Here is a 17,901-nt window from a genome sequence, read left to right as displayed (position 1 = left end):
CTCTTCCTTCCTCTTCCTCTCTTCTTTCCGTCTTTCTAATTCTCTCTTCCTCTCTTTCCTTCTTCCTTCCTTTCTTTTTCTACATCATTAATTTTCAGCTTCCTCTCTCTCTCTCTCTCTCTCTCTCTCTATTTCTGTCTTTCAGTTTATAAGTAGCGATGAGTTGGTGATAGTGACGTCTCTCTCTCTCTCTCTCTCTCTCTCTCTCTCTCTCTCGTTTTCCCTCACTGCACTGACTCGTGGTTCTAAGAGGAGGAGGAGTAGGAGAAAAAGGAGGAGGAGGGAGAGAAAGAAATGTAGAAGGGAAAATAATGGGAGGAGGAGGAGGAGAAAAAAATTTATATTGCACAAAGAAAGAGAAAAAGAAATGTCGATGAAAATAATAATAATAATAATAATAATAATAATAATAATAATAATAATAATAATAATAATAATAATAATGACGTCGAAGAGAGAGAGAGAGAGAGAGAGAGAGAGAGAGAGAGAGAGAGAGAGAGAGAGAGAGAGAGAGAGAGAGAGAGAGAGAGAGAGGTGGGTGGGAGGAGGAGAGGAAGGTAAACAGAGGAGAGAGGGGAGGTGGAAAGGGAGGGAAGAAGAGGGGAAGGAAATGAGGAAAGAGGGAAGGATGTTAAGGAGATAGGAAGTGAACGGGAGAAGGAATGAAGGGGAAATGACGAGAAGTGAAGTGAAGTTAAGGGGAAGATGAAGGGGGGGGGGGAGGGGGGAGAAGAGGATAGGAAGCTAGAGGGGAAAAGAAAGAAAGGAAGAAGAAAGTAAAGAGAAGGGAGAGGGGAGAGAGGAGTAAGAGGGTGGTTAAACTGAGGGAAGGGGAAGGTTTGGGGAAGAGGAGTGGGTGAGTAATGGGAGTGGGAGGGGAGGGAGGTTGGACCGGAGAGATATGGGGAAGAAGGAAGACGGATGAGGAAGGGAAGGGAAGGAAAAGGAAACATGAAAACATCGATATGCAGGCAACAAAAGGCCTATTGGCTCATTACGAGGTCGCCCGCTTTGGTGATTTAATCTGCTCGACAGCCACTTGGGGCTTGATGAGCAGATGAAAGCACCTTGATATTGAGGAGCAGATGAAAGCACCTTGATATTGAGGAGCAGATGAAAGCACCTTGATATTGAGGAGCAGATGACAGCACCTTGATATTGAGGAGCAGATGAAAGCACCTCGATATTGAGGAGCAGATGAAAGCACCTTGATATTCAGTTTACTCCCGACGCAGCGAAATGACGGTTGATTCTATATTTGAAGGAGTTGATGGTATTCGCATTTATTACTTCTGAGGGAAGGTTGTTCCAGTGGCGGGTGACTCGGTTTGAAAAGAAACTCCTTCCAATGTCTGTGTTACATCGACTCGACTAAATGGGTAAACCGTTATTTCTAGTTCTTGAGTTGGTTTGCAGGGAAGGGGAAGGGAAATAAGGAGGAAGGCAAGGGAAAAGCGAGGGAAGGGGAAGTGAGGGGAAGGGGAAGAGGAGGAGGAAGGGGAGGGAAGGGGAAAAGCGAGGGAAGGGGAAGTGAGGGGAAGGGGAAGAGGGGAGGAGGAGGAAGGGGAAAAGCGAGGGAAGTGAGGGAAGGGGAAGAGGAGGAGGGAGGAGGAAGGGGAAAAGGAGGGAAGGGGAAGGAGGGGATGGGGAAGAGGAGGAAGGGGGAAGGAAAGGGGAAAACGAGGGAAGGGGAAATGAAGGGAAGAAAGGAAGGGGAAGGAAGGGAAAAGCGAGGGAAGGGGAAGTGAGGGTAAGGGGAAGAGAAGGAAGGGGGAAGGGAAGGGGAAAACGAGGGAAGGGGAAGTGAGGGGAAGGGGAAGTGAGGGGAAGGGGAAGAGGAGAAGGAAGGGGGAAGGGAAGGGGAAAAGCGAGGGAAGGGGAAGTGAGGGGAAGGGGAAGAGAAGGAAGAAGGGAAGGGGAAAACGAGGGAAGGGGAAGTGAGGGGAAGGGGAAGTGAGGGGAAGGGGAAGAGGAGGAGGGAGGGGAGGGAAGGGGAAAAGCGAGGGAAGGGGAAGTGAGGGGAAGGGGAAGAGGAGGAGGGAAACATGGACTAGCTGGCAGCAGAAAGCCTGTTGGCTCATTACTAGGCTGCCTGCGTTCAGTGATTTAATCAATCCGTTTGCCACAGGAGTGGCTTGCAGGGAAGGATTAAAGCATTTGTGTATCTACTCTTGGGAACGTTCAGTTCACTCCCGATGCAGCAAAGTGGCGATCAATGCGTTTCTTGAAGGAGTTGATGGTCTCTGCGCTAACCACTTCTGCAGGAAGGCTGTTCCAGTGGCGAACAACTCTATTCGAGAAATAACTCCTGCCGATGTCGGTATTGCATCGCTTTGCTTGAATTGTTTTTCCGTTGTTTCTTGTTCTCAGGTTGGTTTGTAGCGTGAAGAGTTTGGAGTGATCAACGTTGCTGAGCTTGTTCAGGTACTTAAAGACTTGTATCATGTCTCCCCGCAGGCGTCTCTTTTCCAACGTGAAGAGGTTGAGTCGCTCGAGTCGCTCTTCATAGGGTTTCGTCCTCAGTGATGGTATCATCTTCGTGGCGCGGCGCTGTACTCTCTCAAGTAATTCAATGTCTTTCCTGTAATTAGGAGACCAGAATTGCACGGCGTATTCCAGGTGGGGCCTTACCAGCGAATTGTACAAGGATAACATAACTCCCGGCGTCTTGTATTCGAAGTTCCTCGATATGAACCCAAGCATTGTATTGGCTTTCTTACAGGCGGACTTGCAGTGTTTTATTTGTTTCAAGTCACTGCTGATGGTGACCCCGAGGTCTCTTTCCTCTTGCACAACATGTAGTGGTTCGCCACCCATGTGGTATCTGTGGTTGCTGTTTCTGGATCCGATATGCATTACTTTACATTTGGCAGTGTTGAAGGACATCTGCCATTTTTCTGACCACCGAGTGATCTGGTCCAGGTCTCTCTGGATAATTTTGCAGTCTGCCGTTGTGCGGGCCTTCCCACCCACCTTTGTGTCGTCGGCAAATTTTGAAAGATTGGATTTCAATCCTAGTTCCAGGTCGTTGATATATATGATGAAAAGTATGGGTCCCAGCACTGACCCCTGTGGCACTCCACTTGTGACCGGGAGCCACTCGGAGGCCTGTCCGTTGAGTACAACTCGTTGTTTTCTTCCAGTGAGCCAGTCCTTGATCCACGCTGTCAGATTGCCGCGTAATCCCGCCGACTTGAGTTTCTTGAGGAGTCTTTCGTGTGGCACTTTGTCAAAGGCTTTCTGAAAGTCTAGATATATAACATCGCTGGGGATATGATTATCCCAGTTTTCATAGATACCTTGGAAGAAGTCCAATAAATTGGTTAAGCATGAGCGCTTGTTCCTGAAACCGTGCTGAGCATCGGAAATGATGTTGTTGTCTTCAAGGAACCTAACGAGTTTGTCTCTGATGATCTTCTCGAGGATTTTTCCCGCCACAGAGGTCAGGCTGATTGGTCTGTAGTTTAGGGCCACACTTTTGTCTCCCTTTTTGTAGATCGGAGTTACGTTCGCTTGTTTCCAGTCTTTTGGGACTTTGTTTTGTTGTAGTGACAGATTGTAGATGGTGGTGAGTGGCTTGAGGATTTGCTGCTTGAGTTCCTTGAGCAGCCTGGGTGACAAATCGTCGGGTCCGGTGGACTTGTTTGTCTCGAGTTTGTCTAGGTACTTCTTCACATCCCGTTCTTCGATTGTGCCAATTTCTAGGGGAGTGATTCCCATCGGTGGGGTAGGGCTCTCGGGTACGGACTGGGTATTCTCGACCGTGAACACAGAAGCGAAGTTTCTGTTTAGGATTTCGACCATTTGGCTACTGTCCTGTGTTAGTACGTCACTTTCATCTTTTAAGGGACCGATATTGCTTTTTGTCTTCTTTTCGGTTCTTATATACGTGAAGAACTTTTTCGGGTTGGACTTGGCTTCGCGTGCAATTTGCTTTTCATAGTCGCGTTTACGTTGGCGAATGAGTGTTCTGCAAGCTCTGAGGCTTTGATGGTATTGTTCGCGTGCCTCGTCAGTGCCGTTTTCTTTGAGCGAGTTGTATTTTCTCTTCTTTAAATTAATCGCCCGTCGAACCTGGGTAGTCATCCATGGCGGGCTTGTGGCATTATTTGTTCTCCTTGTCTTCATGGGAACAGTTGTTCTCTCTACCTCCAGGAGTTTGTTCTTGAAGCCATTCCACGCTCCGTCCACAGGAGTGTAGGTCACGGGTTCCCAAGTTGTCTGGGTTAGCAGCTCACGAGCGAAATTAAAATTGGCTCTTTTGTAGTCTGGAATCTTGGACGTGTTTTCGGTGAGTTCATGGTCTGTTCTGATATTTAGGCGGATTAGGTGATGGTCGCAACCATCCAGCTTTTCGCCGACTTGACATTCACGTGTGAGATCTGAATCACTCACGAGTACTAGGTCTAATATGTTATTTTCCTCGTCGTTTTGGTAACTATCTGAGTAAGAAAAGTGTCTTCTAAAATTTCGAGCTATCTGTTACCCTACAGATCTCCAATCATCGTTGTCCATTCTATGTTGTCACATTTAAAGTGCCCGATAATGTCTGATTGTTTGTTTTGCGTTACGGTGGATTTCTGCGTACCGCGCTTCGTCGTCCGCTTCTTGTTGCTTTGGAGGTCTGTAAACGGTTCCGATCGTTATTTAGTTGTGCTTGCTAGTCTCCAGGGGAAGGGGAAAAGCGAGGGAAGGGGAAGTGAGGGGAAGGGGAAGAGGAGGAGGGAGGGGAGGGAAGGGGAAAAGCGAGGGAAGGGGACGTGAGGGGAAGGGGAAGAGGAGGAGGGAGGAAGGGGAAAAGGAGGGAAGGGAAGTGAGGGAAGGGGAAGAGGAGGAAGGGGGAAGGAAAGGGGAAAACGAACGAAGGGGAAGTGAGGGGAAGGGGAAGAGAAGGAAGGGGGAAGGAAAGGGGAAAACGAGGGAAGGGGAAGTGAGGGGAAGGGGAAGAGGAGGAAGGGGGAAGGGAAGGGGAAAACGAGGGACGGGGAAGTGAGGGGAAGGGGAAGAGGAGGAAGGGGAAGGAAGGGAAAACGAGGGAAGGGGAAGTGAGGGGAAGGGGAAGAGGAGGAAGGGGGAAGGGAAGGGGAAAACGAGGGAAGGGGAAGTGAGGGGAAGGGGAAGAGGAGGAAGGGGGAAGGGAAGGGGAAAACGAGGGAAGGGGAAGTGAGGGGAAGGGGAAGAGGAGGAGGAAGGGGGAAGGAAAGGGGAAAACGAAAGGATTGACACACAAGGAAGTTACTTTTAGAAGACACAAACTAACGTACAAACACGCATGCGGTTGCCAACTACACACACACACACACACACACAGACACACACACACACACACACACACACAAGGCAACAAAACGCAGTATTTACACTCTTTATATTCCGTATAAGTAGATTTTTATACATTATTTGACAGTAATTAAAATACAAAAAAAGTTACGTAATGAAGATAATGATGATGAAAATAATATAGTCGCACAAAAGTAGGTTCATATGCATTTAATATTTTCATTTCTTCAGGATCACAAACTTCATAATGGAAGAAGAAAAAAGAAATTAGAAGAGGAAGGAGAAGAAAAAGAAGAAGAAAGTAGAAGACAGAGGGAAAAAAAGAAAAAGAAGAAAAAGACGAAGGAAGTAGAAGACAGAGTGGAAAAAAGGAAAAAGAAGAAGAAAAAGACGAAGAGAGATAGAGAAAAAGAAATGGAAAAAGAAGAACAACAATAACAACAAGAATAGGCAGAACAAGAAAAAGGGAAAGAAAAAAAAAAAAGAGAGGTGAAGGAAACAATAACAATCACATCATCGTAAATATCGTACAAAACAAAACAAAAACACAACAAAGCACATCATACACTATAAAAAAAGTGGGTTCACCCGAGTCTGAAGTGTGCATTATCGCGCTACGGCAACCTGCAGCCACACGGCGTGTCCGATTTCGTGGCTACTGTGTGCTGGCCTACGCCTAGCAAACAGTCGTTAGTGTCAATAATATGCAGGCACCAATAACGAATACCAGCAATTACAGTCGATTATAAGTTAATTTTTTTATTAATATCACAAATAACTGTTTTGTTAATTTACAAGATCGTTGATTATGATTATTAAACAGAATCGAAGCTGTCCACCACCGAGAAAATTAGCAGGCTTTATATTAGTTAAACAGGTATTTGCGACATCACTAATATTTTTTTACTCAAAATCGACTGTAATTAACGGTATTTGTTATTGTTGCCTGCATTTTATTGACACTCACGACTGTTTACTGTGCGTAGGCTAGCACACAGCATCCACGAAATCGGATACGCCATGTGGCTGCAGGTTGCCGTTGCGCGATAATGCACACTTCAGAATTGGGTGAACCGACTTTTTTTTAGGCAACAAGGAAGTGAAGTGTCGTACAGGATCAGAAAGTATCGTACTACGTGACCCATCAACGCTCACTCGCCCCAAAGTATCGCAACAACGCCAAGATGATTAATAGCCATGTCCCCACGTTCGAGACCCCGGGGTGGTTTGAAAGCTACCAAAACAAAAATAAACTCCTAAAATACCTTGTATATTATAATGTCTGGTACTGATGATGATGGTGATGGTGATGTATTTGGGAAAGTGTAGTCTAGGTATGCAGGAAGTTTCTTTTAGTGACGGAAATTGAGTGAAATACAAGAATAAAGGAAGAGGAGAAGATAAGAGAAGAGAAGGAAAGAAAGGAAATAACAGGAAAAGGAAAGAAAAAAAACGAAGAAAAAATAAGAGAAACGAAAAGGTAAGTGAAAAGAACAGCATAAAAGGAAAAGAGAACAGAACAGAAAGAAGAAACAAAGAAAAGAACGGAAAAGAAAAGAATAAAGCGAAAAGGAAAGAAAAAAGAAAGCTAAGAAAAATCAGAAAAAAGGAGAAACGAAAAAGAAAATGAAAAGAACAGCGGAAAAGGAGAAGCGAAGAGAAAAAAAAGAAAAGAAATTAAAAGAAAAACAATAAAAAGCGAAAAGGAAAGAAAAAAGAAAGCGAAGAAAAAAAGAGAGAAACGAAAAAGAAAATAAAAAGAACAGCGGAAAAGGAGAAAAGAAGCGAAGAGAAAAAAAGAAAAGAAATTAAAAGAAAAAGAATAAAAAGCGAAAAGGAAAGAAAAAAGCGAAGAAAAATTAAGAAAAAAAAAGGAGAAACGAAAAAGAAAATAAAAAGAACAGCAGAAAAGATAAGAGGAGAGAAGAAAAGAAAAAAAGAAAAGAAAAAGAATAAACAGCGAAAAGGAAAGAAAGGAAGCGAAGAAAAATAAGAAAAAAATAAAGGAGAAAAGAAAAATAAAATAAAAAAAAACAGCAGAAAAGGAGAAGATAAGCGAAGAGAAGAAAAGAAAAAAGAAATGAAAAGAAAAAGAATAAAAAGCGAAAGGAAAGAAAATAAAAGCGAAGAAAAATAAAAAAAGGAGAAACGAAAAATTGGGGGGAACTTAGATCGGCATTATAAGACACTTTTGCTTCTCACATCAGCTATTTCTAAAGGTCAAAGAGGAGGTCAGTCGGGTTCTAATGAGTGTTTATTGAGGTTCACGGTACAGAAGAAGGGTCAAACTACCACCAGGGTCATAAAACTACTCCTGAAAATGCCCACAACTCCTATGAAAGCTTTGTCAAATATGTGTTCTTGGGCGACGAGGTGTCTTTAATACGACCCAGAGACTACTCCTCATGGTACAGAAGAAGGATCAATCTACCACCAGGGTCATAAAACTACTCCTGAAAATGCACACAACTCCTACGAAAGCCTTGTCAAATATGTGTTCTTGGGCGACGAAGTGTCTTTAATACGACCCAGAGACTACTCCTCACGGTACAGAAGAAGGGTCAAACTACCACCAGGGTCATAAAACTACTCCTGAAAATGCACACAACTCCTACGAAAGCTTTGTCAAATATGTGTTCTTGGGCGACGAAGTGTCTTTAATACGACCCAGAGACTACTACTCATGGTACAGAAGAAGGGTCAAACTACCACCAGGGTCATAAAACTACTCCTGAAAATGCACACAACTCCTATGAAAGCTTTGTCAAATATGTGTTCTTGGGCGACGAAGTGTCTTTTAGTACGACCCAGAGACTACTCCATGTGAATACTTATCACTAAAATCCCCGATGGTAGTATCAACAGGGTCATAATCTCCTGAAGGCGGGATCTGCCGTGATTGCCTAGGGAGGAAGGGGAAGGGCTTCATCACAGGCATTAAGGGGAGCCACGGTCGAGTGATTACAATGGGAAGCCTCGTTGTGGTGCATCATACCATTATAAAGGAGAAGGAATGAAAGGGAAATAACGAGAAGATAAGTGAGAGGAAGAAAAGGGGAAGATGAAGGGGAGTGGAGGAGAGGAGAAGGGGATAGGATGTTAAAGGGGAAAGACAGAAAGGGGGAAGAAAATGAAGAGGAATGAATGAATTAAGGGGTAAAGGCGAGAAGAGAAGAGAGGGGAAGAAAAGGGGAAGATGAAGGGGAGTGGAGGAGAGGAGAGAGAAGGGAATAGGAAGTTAGAGGGAAAAGAAAGAAAGAGGGAAGAAAATGAAGAAGAGGAAGGAATGAAGGGGGAAAGGCGAGAAGAGAAGAGAAGTGAAGGGAAGAAAAGGGGAAGATGAAGGGGAGTGGAGGAGAGGAGAGAGAAGGGGATAGGAAGTTAGAGGGAAAAGACAGAAAGAGGGAAGAAAATAAAGAGGAAAGAATGAAGGGGAAATGACGAGAAGAGAAGTGAAGGGAAGAAAAGGGGAAGATGAAGGGGAGTGGAGGAGAGGAGAGAGAAGGGGATAGGAAGTTAGAGGGGAAAGAAAGAAAGGGGGAAGAAAATAAAGAGGAGGAAGGAATGAAGGGGGAAAGGCGAGAAGAGAAGAGAAGTGAAGGGAAGAAAAGGGGAAGATGAAGGGGAGTGGAGAGGCGAGGAGAGAAGGGGATAGGAAGTTAGAGGGAAAAGAAAGAAAAAGGGAAGAAAATGAAGAGGGGGAAGGAATGAAGGGGGAAATGACAAGAAAAGAGAAGTGAGAGGAAGAAAAGGGGAAGATGAAGGGGAGTGGAGGAGAGGAGAGAAGGGGATAGGAAGTTAGAGGGAAAAGAAAGAAAGGGGGAAGAAAATGAAGAGGAAAGAAAGGGGAGAGAGGAGTAAGAGGGTAGTTAAACTGAGGGAAGGGGAAGGTATGGTAGGCTAAGGTAGGCTCAACAAATGGCATAAATAGTAATGAAGCCTCGAGCACACAAATGAAGCTTTAAACACCCAAATGAAGCCTCAAGAACAGAAAATGAAGCCTCGAGCACACAAATGAAGCTTTAAACACCCAAATGAAGCCTCGAGAACAGAAAAAGAAGCCTCGAGCACACAAATGAAGCTTTAAACACCCAAATGAAGCCTCGAAAACAGAAAATGAAGCCTCGAGCACACAAATGAAGCCTCGAGAACAGAAAATGAAGCCTCGAGCACATAAATGAAGCTTTAAACACCCAAATGAAGCCTCAAGAACAGAAAATGAAGCCTCGAGCACACAAATGAAGCTTTAAACACCCAAATGAAGCCTCAAGAACAGAAAATGAAGCCTCGAGCACACAAATGAAGCTTTAAACACCCAAATGAAGCCTCAAGAACAGAAAATGAAGCCTCAAGCACACAAATGAAGCCTCGAGAACAGAAAATGAAGCCTCGAGCACACAAATGAAGCCTCGAGAACAGAAAATGAAGCCTCAAGCACACAAATGAAGCTTTATACACCCAAATGAAGCCTCGAGCACACAAATAAACCTTTAAACACTCAAATGAAGCCTCGAACACATAAATGAAGCTTTTAACACCCAAATGAAGCCTCGAGCACACAAATAAACCTTTAAACACTCAAATGAAGCCTCGAGCACACAAATGAAGCTTTTAACACCCAAATGAAGCCTCAAGCACACAAATGAAGCTTTATACACCCAAATGAAGCCTCGAGCACACAAATGAAGCTTTATACACCCAAATGAGGCCTCGAGCACACAAATGAAGCTTTATACACCCAAATGAGGCCTCGAGCACACAAATGAAGCTTTATACACCCAAATGAAGCCTCGAGCACACAAATAAACCTTTAAACACTCAAATGAAGCCTCGAACACATAAATGAAGCTTTTAACACCCAAATGAAGCCTCGAGCACACAAATAAACCTTTAAACACTCAAATGAAGCCTCGAGCACACAAATGAAGCTTTTAACACCCAAATGAAGCCTCGAGCACACAAATGAAGCTTTAAACACCCAAATGAAGCCTCGAGCACACAAATGAAGCTTTAAACACCCAAATGAAGCCTCAAGCACCCGACTGAAGCCTCGAATCATCAAAAAATCAATAAGGAAGTGTAGTGCTGAAGAAGAATGTGTCGTGCGTGTTCCCTCACCGCACCCTCGCCCGAAGTCTCGTACGCAACCCTCCTAGAGTATTATCGCAACGCACCGGTCAGCAAAGTGTTTCGTACGCAACACTAAAGTCTCGTACACGTTAATGGCGGGTTACCCAAGACGCCTCACTTTCCATCGGAGGAGGAGGAGGAGAAAGAGGAGGAAGAGGAGGAGGAAGTATGAGGAAAGAGAAAATGAGAATGACGAGACGAAATTCCTCAATCTATCCGTCTCTCTCTCTCTCTCTCTCTCTCTATGACTGACACACACACACACACACACATACTTTTCTTTCACTTCCTCGTTGTTTTATTTCTCTTTTTTATGAACCAGTGTCTCTCTCTCTCTCTCTCTCTGGGTCACGAAGCTTCATAACACATTTTTAAATCCGCTTCGAAACCACAAATGTTAAGACGAAAAAAATAACCCAATTACACGTTGAAAGTTCAGTTATTTTTATGCTTGAAAGATTTTGAAATATTATCATACCTGTTTTTTATCCATCTTTATTTTTAACTTTATTTATATAGCATTTATTTGATATTGATTCATGTATCTATCTATTTATCTCGATAATAAAGGAAGGAAAATAAATGTATATAAATAAATAAACTAAATGATGAAAATGAAAATGATAACAACAGCAATAATGATAATGATGATGATGATAATAATAATAATAATAATAATAATAATAATAATAATAATAATAATAATAATATCAAGAAGAAGAAGAAGAAGATAATAATAATGATAATAATAAAAAAGATAATAATGATAATAATAATAATGTAATACGAGTTTTTATTTCATATGACCCACCTTGACCTCTCTCTCTCTCTCTCTCTCCGGACGCGTTGCTGCATACATTACGCAAAATATACAAGAAAAAAAAAAGATAGAGGAAAGAAAAGTTTATAACAGCCGCCACTTAAGCGCCATTTAGAAGGTAATTATAAGCACCTGATTATGACGCAAACTTTTGTACTTTTGATAGAATGAAGAAATAGATAAAAAAATTACTAGCAATGGAAAATGGTTGTAGTAGAATGAATGTAGATAATAAACAAGCAAATAAGTGAAAGAAAATATATAACAAAATGACTAGTAATGAAAAGTGATTGTAAGTAGAATGTAAAGTATAGAAAGTAGATAGTAAATAAGCAAATAAGTGAAAGAAAATATATAACAAAATGACTAGTAACGAAAAATGATTGTTAGTAGAATGTAAAGTATATGTTAAGTGTAGGTAGAAAAAAAACGCAAATAATAATAAATAAGTGAAAGAAAATATATAACAAATGACTAGTAATGAAAAATGGTTGCTAGTAGAATGGAAATGTATTAAATGTAGGTGATAAACAAGCAAATAAGTGAAAGAAAATATATGACTTTCAATAAATTAGATACTGATTAAGAGGAAAGGCACTTGATGATTTATAAATAGGATACAAAACATAAACACTGATGAATTAATGGATCACTTGTCAAATAGAGGAGAGAGAGGAAGAATAAGAGAAGAAAAAAGAAAATGCGAGAAGAATATGGAGAGAAAAAACATAATAGTTAATTGATGATGATGATATTGAAGAAGAAAAAGAAGAAAAAGAAGAACAAGAACAAAAACAAGAAGAACAAGAACAAGAAGAACAACAACAACAACTACTACTACTACTACTACTACTACTACTACTACTACTACTACTACTACTGCAGAAATGTAAAAAAAAAAAAATGATCATGTATGTCATTATGTATGTGTGTGCGTATGTATGTATGTATGCGTGTATGTGTATGTAGGGGTGTGTGCGTATGTAAGAATGCTTGTAATATCACTAACAGGCCTCCTCCTCCTCCTCCTCCTCCTCTCCCTTCATCTATATTCCTCCCTATCTCTCTCTCCCCTTCCCCTCCCCATTCTCCCCTCCCTTCCCTACAACACGCTCCCTGCTTGCTCATTTCACTAAGCACCTCTCTCTCTCTCTCTCTGAAAAAACGCACAGTCATTGCTTTCGCTACAAAAAAAAATAATAACGTACACACACACACACACACACACACGCACACACACACACACACACACGCCAGCTGTTACCTACAAACTCTCCACTGTTTATTATGTTTTCTAAGCGTGTAATTAAAGAACAGTTACTCGGCGTTAATCACCATATACCGTCATAAACGAAACTAGCGAGTGCGTGTATTTAAACTAGCAAACAGAGCGAGAATGAATAGCTATTGGCAGTGGTGGAATGATGGAGATAGATAAATATACATCGACAGATAGATAGTAGGTAATAATAGATGGATAGATATAGATGCAACACGCTGAACGTAAATAAATGATAGACAGAGATAAGAACGTAAAAGTAGATGAGACAGGATATCAAACAGTAGATAAATACTTTAAGAGATAGATACAGATGTAGATAAAGTGATATACAGATAGATATGGGGGGGAAATAGATAGAGGTAGATAGAGCTGTAGATAGAAATGGAGGGAAGTGAATAGATAGATATGGAGTGAATAGATAGACAGAATATAATAGACGGAATATAATAGATAGAATAGATAGTGAATAGATAGATATGGAGGGAAGTGAAGAGGGTGTTATATAGATAGATAGGGAGGGAAATAGATAGGTAGATAGAGCTAGAGATAGATAGTTAAGTGGATAGTAAGTATATAACAATGTAAGACTGTATGACGAACAGGCTAAATGAAAAGGTGGATAGATAAAAAGATGAATAAAGATTAAACAGTACAGAGAATGGGAGATAAAAAGACATGGATGAACACAAGGTAAATAAAGACAATACAATATAGCGAATAGGAGATAAAAACGCACATGAATAAATAAAGAGAAATAAAAAGCACAAAACAAAGCGAGACAAAATTCAAAACAAGAGAAAAACAAAGAAAATGAAATCTAAAACAAACTTAAAAAAAAAAATAAACGGTTTAGCGAATAAGATCACAAATAATTTCATAGCCTAATTATATACAACTGCATACTTCACAGCTAATCAAACATCGTCATTATGTAACAAGTATGATTTTGAAAGCCGACTAATACCTGTACACTTCATGTTTTCAAGAGGAAGGAGGAGGATGGGAGAGGTGATGGTGGTGGTGGTTACGATGAAAAAGAAAGATAAGGAGGAGGAGGAAGAGTGAAAAAAAGAAAAAGAAGAAGAAGAAGAAGAAGAAGAAGAAGAAGAAGAAGAAGAAGATGATAATGATGAAAAAAAGAAGAGAGAAGGAAAAGAGAGTGGAGAAGAAAAAGAAACAGGAGAAAAGAAGAAAACAAAGAAGAAAGAACGACAAACAGCAGGAAAGAAAAAGAAAGAAAGTGGAGGAGGAAAAAAACGAAAAAAATAAAGCGAACAAGATAAAAGCAATAAAAAAAGAAAGGAGGAAGAGGAAAAAAAGATATAAAATGAATAAGAAAAGTAATAAAGAAAGAAGAGAAGGAAATAAAAAGAAATAAAAGCGAATAAGAAAAGTAATAAAGAAAGAAGAGAAGGAAGAAAAAAAATAAATAAGACAATAAAAAAACGTAAGAAAAACAGAATATATGAGTCTCACCGGTGACCTGCTTTCATAACCTCGCTGTAATAATAATAAAAAAAATGAATATACGTAAATTAAATAAAAGAAATGAGAACATAACTAAGGAGAAGAAAATAGTTAATAATCTTACATCATACAAACATACATACATACATACATACAGTAATACGCATAACAAATAGTACCTAATTATGTCTTGACAGGTAAGAAGTAAACTGAAATAAATACAATACAAAGTCGAAAAAATAGGAAATATAAAGAGGAAAAGAAGATAGATAGATAGCATGAAGGAATTACGTTAAAGAGTAATACACATAAGAAATAGTAATTATGTATTTATACGTAAAAAAATACCATTGATATATACTGTTTTTATTACGTTTTCTTATTCGTTTTTATTTCTTCTTTTTGTCCTCCTCCTCCTCTTCTTTATTTTTCTTTTCATTCATTCTTTCCTTTATTCCTTCCTTCTTTCTTTCATTCTTCCTTTCATTCTATCTTTCCTCTAATCTTTCTGTATAGATATAGAAAGAAAACTAGAATAAACTAACCTCCCGAAGTTGACCTCTCTTTCGGCCACCTCTTTTGATTCTTTTTTGTAGGAGCAGCAAGTAGCGGGCTTTTTTTTATTATTGTTTCCTTTTTTGTGCCCTTGAGCTGTCTATTTTGTTGTAAAAAAAAAATCATTGAATATAAGCAAACAACTTCACAAACGAGTAATATATGCATTTGGGTTTCATAATTAAGGTAAATGATGTCTAAGTAAGAAATAATGAATGTTACGAACATAAATAAAAATAATAAAAGATTAGCCTAACCATTGCACAGAAACACGCTTTACAAAAAACAAACAATTGATGTATTTGGGAAAGAGAAAAAAGTAAAGTGAAATTAACAAGAAAAATATAGAATGAAAGTTTACGATAAGAAAGGAAAAAAATAAGATTAGCCTTGACCACTGCACAAACACTGAGCAAACAAACCATTGATGTATTTAAGAAAGAGAAAAAAGTAAAGTGAAATAAAGAAAAAATTATTGAATGAAAGTTTACGATCAGAGAGGAAAAAAATAAGATTACCCTTGACCATTGCACAAACACTGAGCAAACAAACAATTGATGTATTTAGGAAAGAGAAAAAAGTAGTGATATAAACGAAAAAATATAGAATGAAAGTTTACGATAAGAAAGGAAAAAAATAAGATTAGTCTTGACCATTGCACAAACACTGGGCAAACAAACCATTGATGTATTTCGGAAACTGAAAAAAATTAAGTGAAATAAACAAAAAAATACAATGAAAGTTTACGAACAGAAAATAAAAAAAAAAATATTAGCCTTGCCATTGCACGGGAACACACACTTCACAAACAAATAATTTATGTATTTAAGAAAGAAAAACAAACCATAAACATGAGTACTATAATTTTTTACAATCAGGAGTCACTAAAAGAACCATAAAAGCCTTACCACCACGTATGTACAAACAATTCAAAAGCAAATCATCTTGGGAAAAGTTAATAATGAAATAAAGAAAGTACTTGTAAAGAAAAGGAATTATCAACAAAACACAAACATTTATACTTATAACGCACTTTACAAACAGATTACGCATGCATATACCAAACAAATAAATAATGAAGGAATGAATAAGACGAAAAGTTTACCGAATGTGATATAAAAAGATTGAGCAGCCAAACGAAGACATCTTTATCCTCAAACACATTTACATTACATTATTCATATAAATTAAATATATAATGTGAATATAAATTATAAGTATGACTGTTCTTCTTGATCTTAATAAGTACAGGTGCATTACGCTTATAAATGTATGTGAAAGAAGAAAAAGTATGATTCGATATTGGATTGTGAAGAAGAAAAGAAAAAGAAAAAGACGAAAAAGAAAAAAAGAAAAAGAAAAATACAACAAAAACAAACGACGATAATGGAGAAATTAAATAACTGAGAGAGAGAGAGAGAGAGAGAGAGAGAGGCAGTTCTTTAAATGGTGCACCAACACCCATCCATATAGGTTTCTCTCTCTCTCTCTCTCTCTCTCTCTCTCTCTCTCAGAGAGAGAGAGAGAGAGAGAGAGAGAGAGCGCGCAATTAATCTTAAAGTGTGGGAAAGAATAAGGTAAAGATTGTATCACGCATTCCACTGAACTAAATATTATGATTAGAACTAGGTCACCGCTCTCTCTCTCTCTCTCTCGTATCACCTGAATCCCTAATTAATTATAGGCGATAAAAAGAAGCACAAGTAGGTAATGAGAGAGAGAGAGAGAGAGAGAGAGAGAGAGAGAGAGAGAGAGAGAGAGAGAGGCACCGCCCTCTTCCACCTCTTCTCTCTCCCACGCCCCTCTCTCTCTCTCTCTCTCTCTCAACGGCTGACTCACTTCAATAGAATGACACACACACACACACACACACACACACACACACACACACACAGACAGACAGACGCAAAGAAACAAACAGGCATGTGTGTGTGTGTGTGTGTGTGTGTGTGTGTGTAGGTTGGTACGTTCTAAACCAGCTTAACACACACACACACACACACACACACACACACACACAGACAGACAGACGCAAAGAAACAAACAGGCATGTGTGTGTGTGTGTGTGTGTGTAGGTTCGTACGTTCTAAACCAGCTTAACACACACACACACACACACACACACACACACACTATAAGTAGATGATGTTGAAATAAATAAGAAAAAAAAGATAATCAGATCAAAACAAGAAAGTATAAACAGGAATAACAAGTCAACACGCAACAACAACAACAACAACAAACAAACATTCGAATATCCATGAAATAAAAAAAAAAAATAATACAATACACAAAATCATACCACCACCACAACACAATCCCCACCACTAACCACTGTCACTACCACCACCACTAACACTATTCAACCACCACCACAACTGTAACTTCTCTATCACTAACACTACAACCACTACTAACCACTACTCTAATCTCTAACTACCACTAACTTTTCTTTCATGGCTTCCACTAACACTACCAACACTAACTTCCACCCACTGTTACTATGACCACTTACCTATCACCACTAACACACTAACTACAGCACTAATTCAACTAACACCGCTACCACTAACACTACCACGTACACTAACTTCTAACACCACTACCATTACACTAACATATCTACCTATACCAATACCACTAAAATCTATCGACTACCACTAACACTAACCTCTACTACTACTACTACTACTACTATTACTTATATTACAACACTAACAACCAAACAACCACTTATTAATACCACTTACCATAGTCACGTCGTCGAGTGAGTTCGTTCCTTAAATAACAAGAGCAACAAAAAGAGAAAGTAAAAGAAAGTCGAGATAATTTTCAACTTTTTCTTCACCTCCGCAACTTTCTTCGTTCGCTAGACACCACCACAACACCACAAGAGCGACAGACACCCTTGCACCACCCTCGTCATCACCACACTGGAGTTAAAGGGCCTCTCTCTCTCTCTCTCTGGCACCCTCTCCTTTCCCCTCCTCCTCCCCCTTCCCCTTCCCTTTCCTCCATCACTGTCAGATACACGATAATCACTCTTCACGTTTAACTTTTATAAACCTTCAGTAACACTAATTTACCCTTTCAAGAAGTATGAATGTACGACAACAAGTAGGATATTAGTAGAACGTTTATTTGGATACCGTTAATTACGTGGATATTGTTATTTTAAGACTAAAAAGTGTTAATTATATGATGTTGAGTAGAACCTTCATTTTCTTTAATACGATACCTCAACATACCTCAAATAACATCAATCTACCCTTTCCACAAGTGCAAATAGACAATGAAAAGTAGGATAATGGTAAAACGTTCACTTGAATATCGTTACTTAAGTGGGAACGGTTATTTAAGGCTAGAA

The 17,901-nt window shown here is 39.7% G+C and overlaps 1 protein-coding gene across 7 annotated transcripts in view; it reads right to left on the bottom strand.

The window, feature by feature from the left end:
- The window catches only part of LOC127000634 (eukaryotic translation initiation factor 4E-binding protein Mextli-like), an 88,366-nt gene extending 70,882 nt beyond the window's left edge, over positions 1-17,484 (bottom strand). For all 7 annotated transcript variants that reach the window (XR_007754359.1, XR_007754361.1, XR_007754360.1 and 4 more), the window contains exon 1: positions 17,285-17,484. Coding sequence is in view for 4 of the 7 variants with exons in the window: in XM_050864570.1 (XP_050720527.1) it covers positions 17,285-17,287 (3 nt within the window). In the remaining 3 variants the exon portion in view is untranslated. The remainder of the gene's footprint in view (positions 1-17,284) is intronic.
- Positions 17,485-17,901: the final 417 nt, after the last annotated feature.

This window comes from Eriocheir sinensis, chromosome 19 (genome assembly GCF_024679095.1).
Source record: "Eriocheir sinensis breed Jianghai 21 chromosome 19, ASM2467909v1, whole genome shotgun sequence".
In the NCBI taxonomy this organism is placed as follows: Eukaryota; Metazoa; Arthropoda; class Malacostraca; order Decapoda; family Varunidae; genus Eriocheir; species Eriocheir sinensis.
Note: the sequence above shows the minus strand (reverse complement) of the source record. Positions and strands in the feature narration are given on the sequence as shown.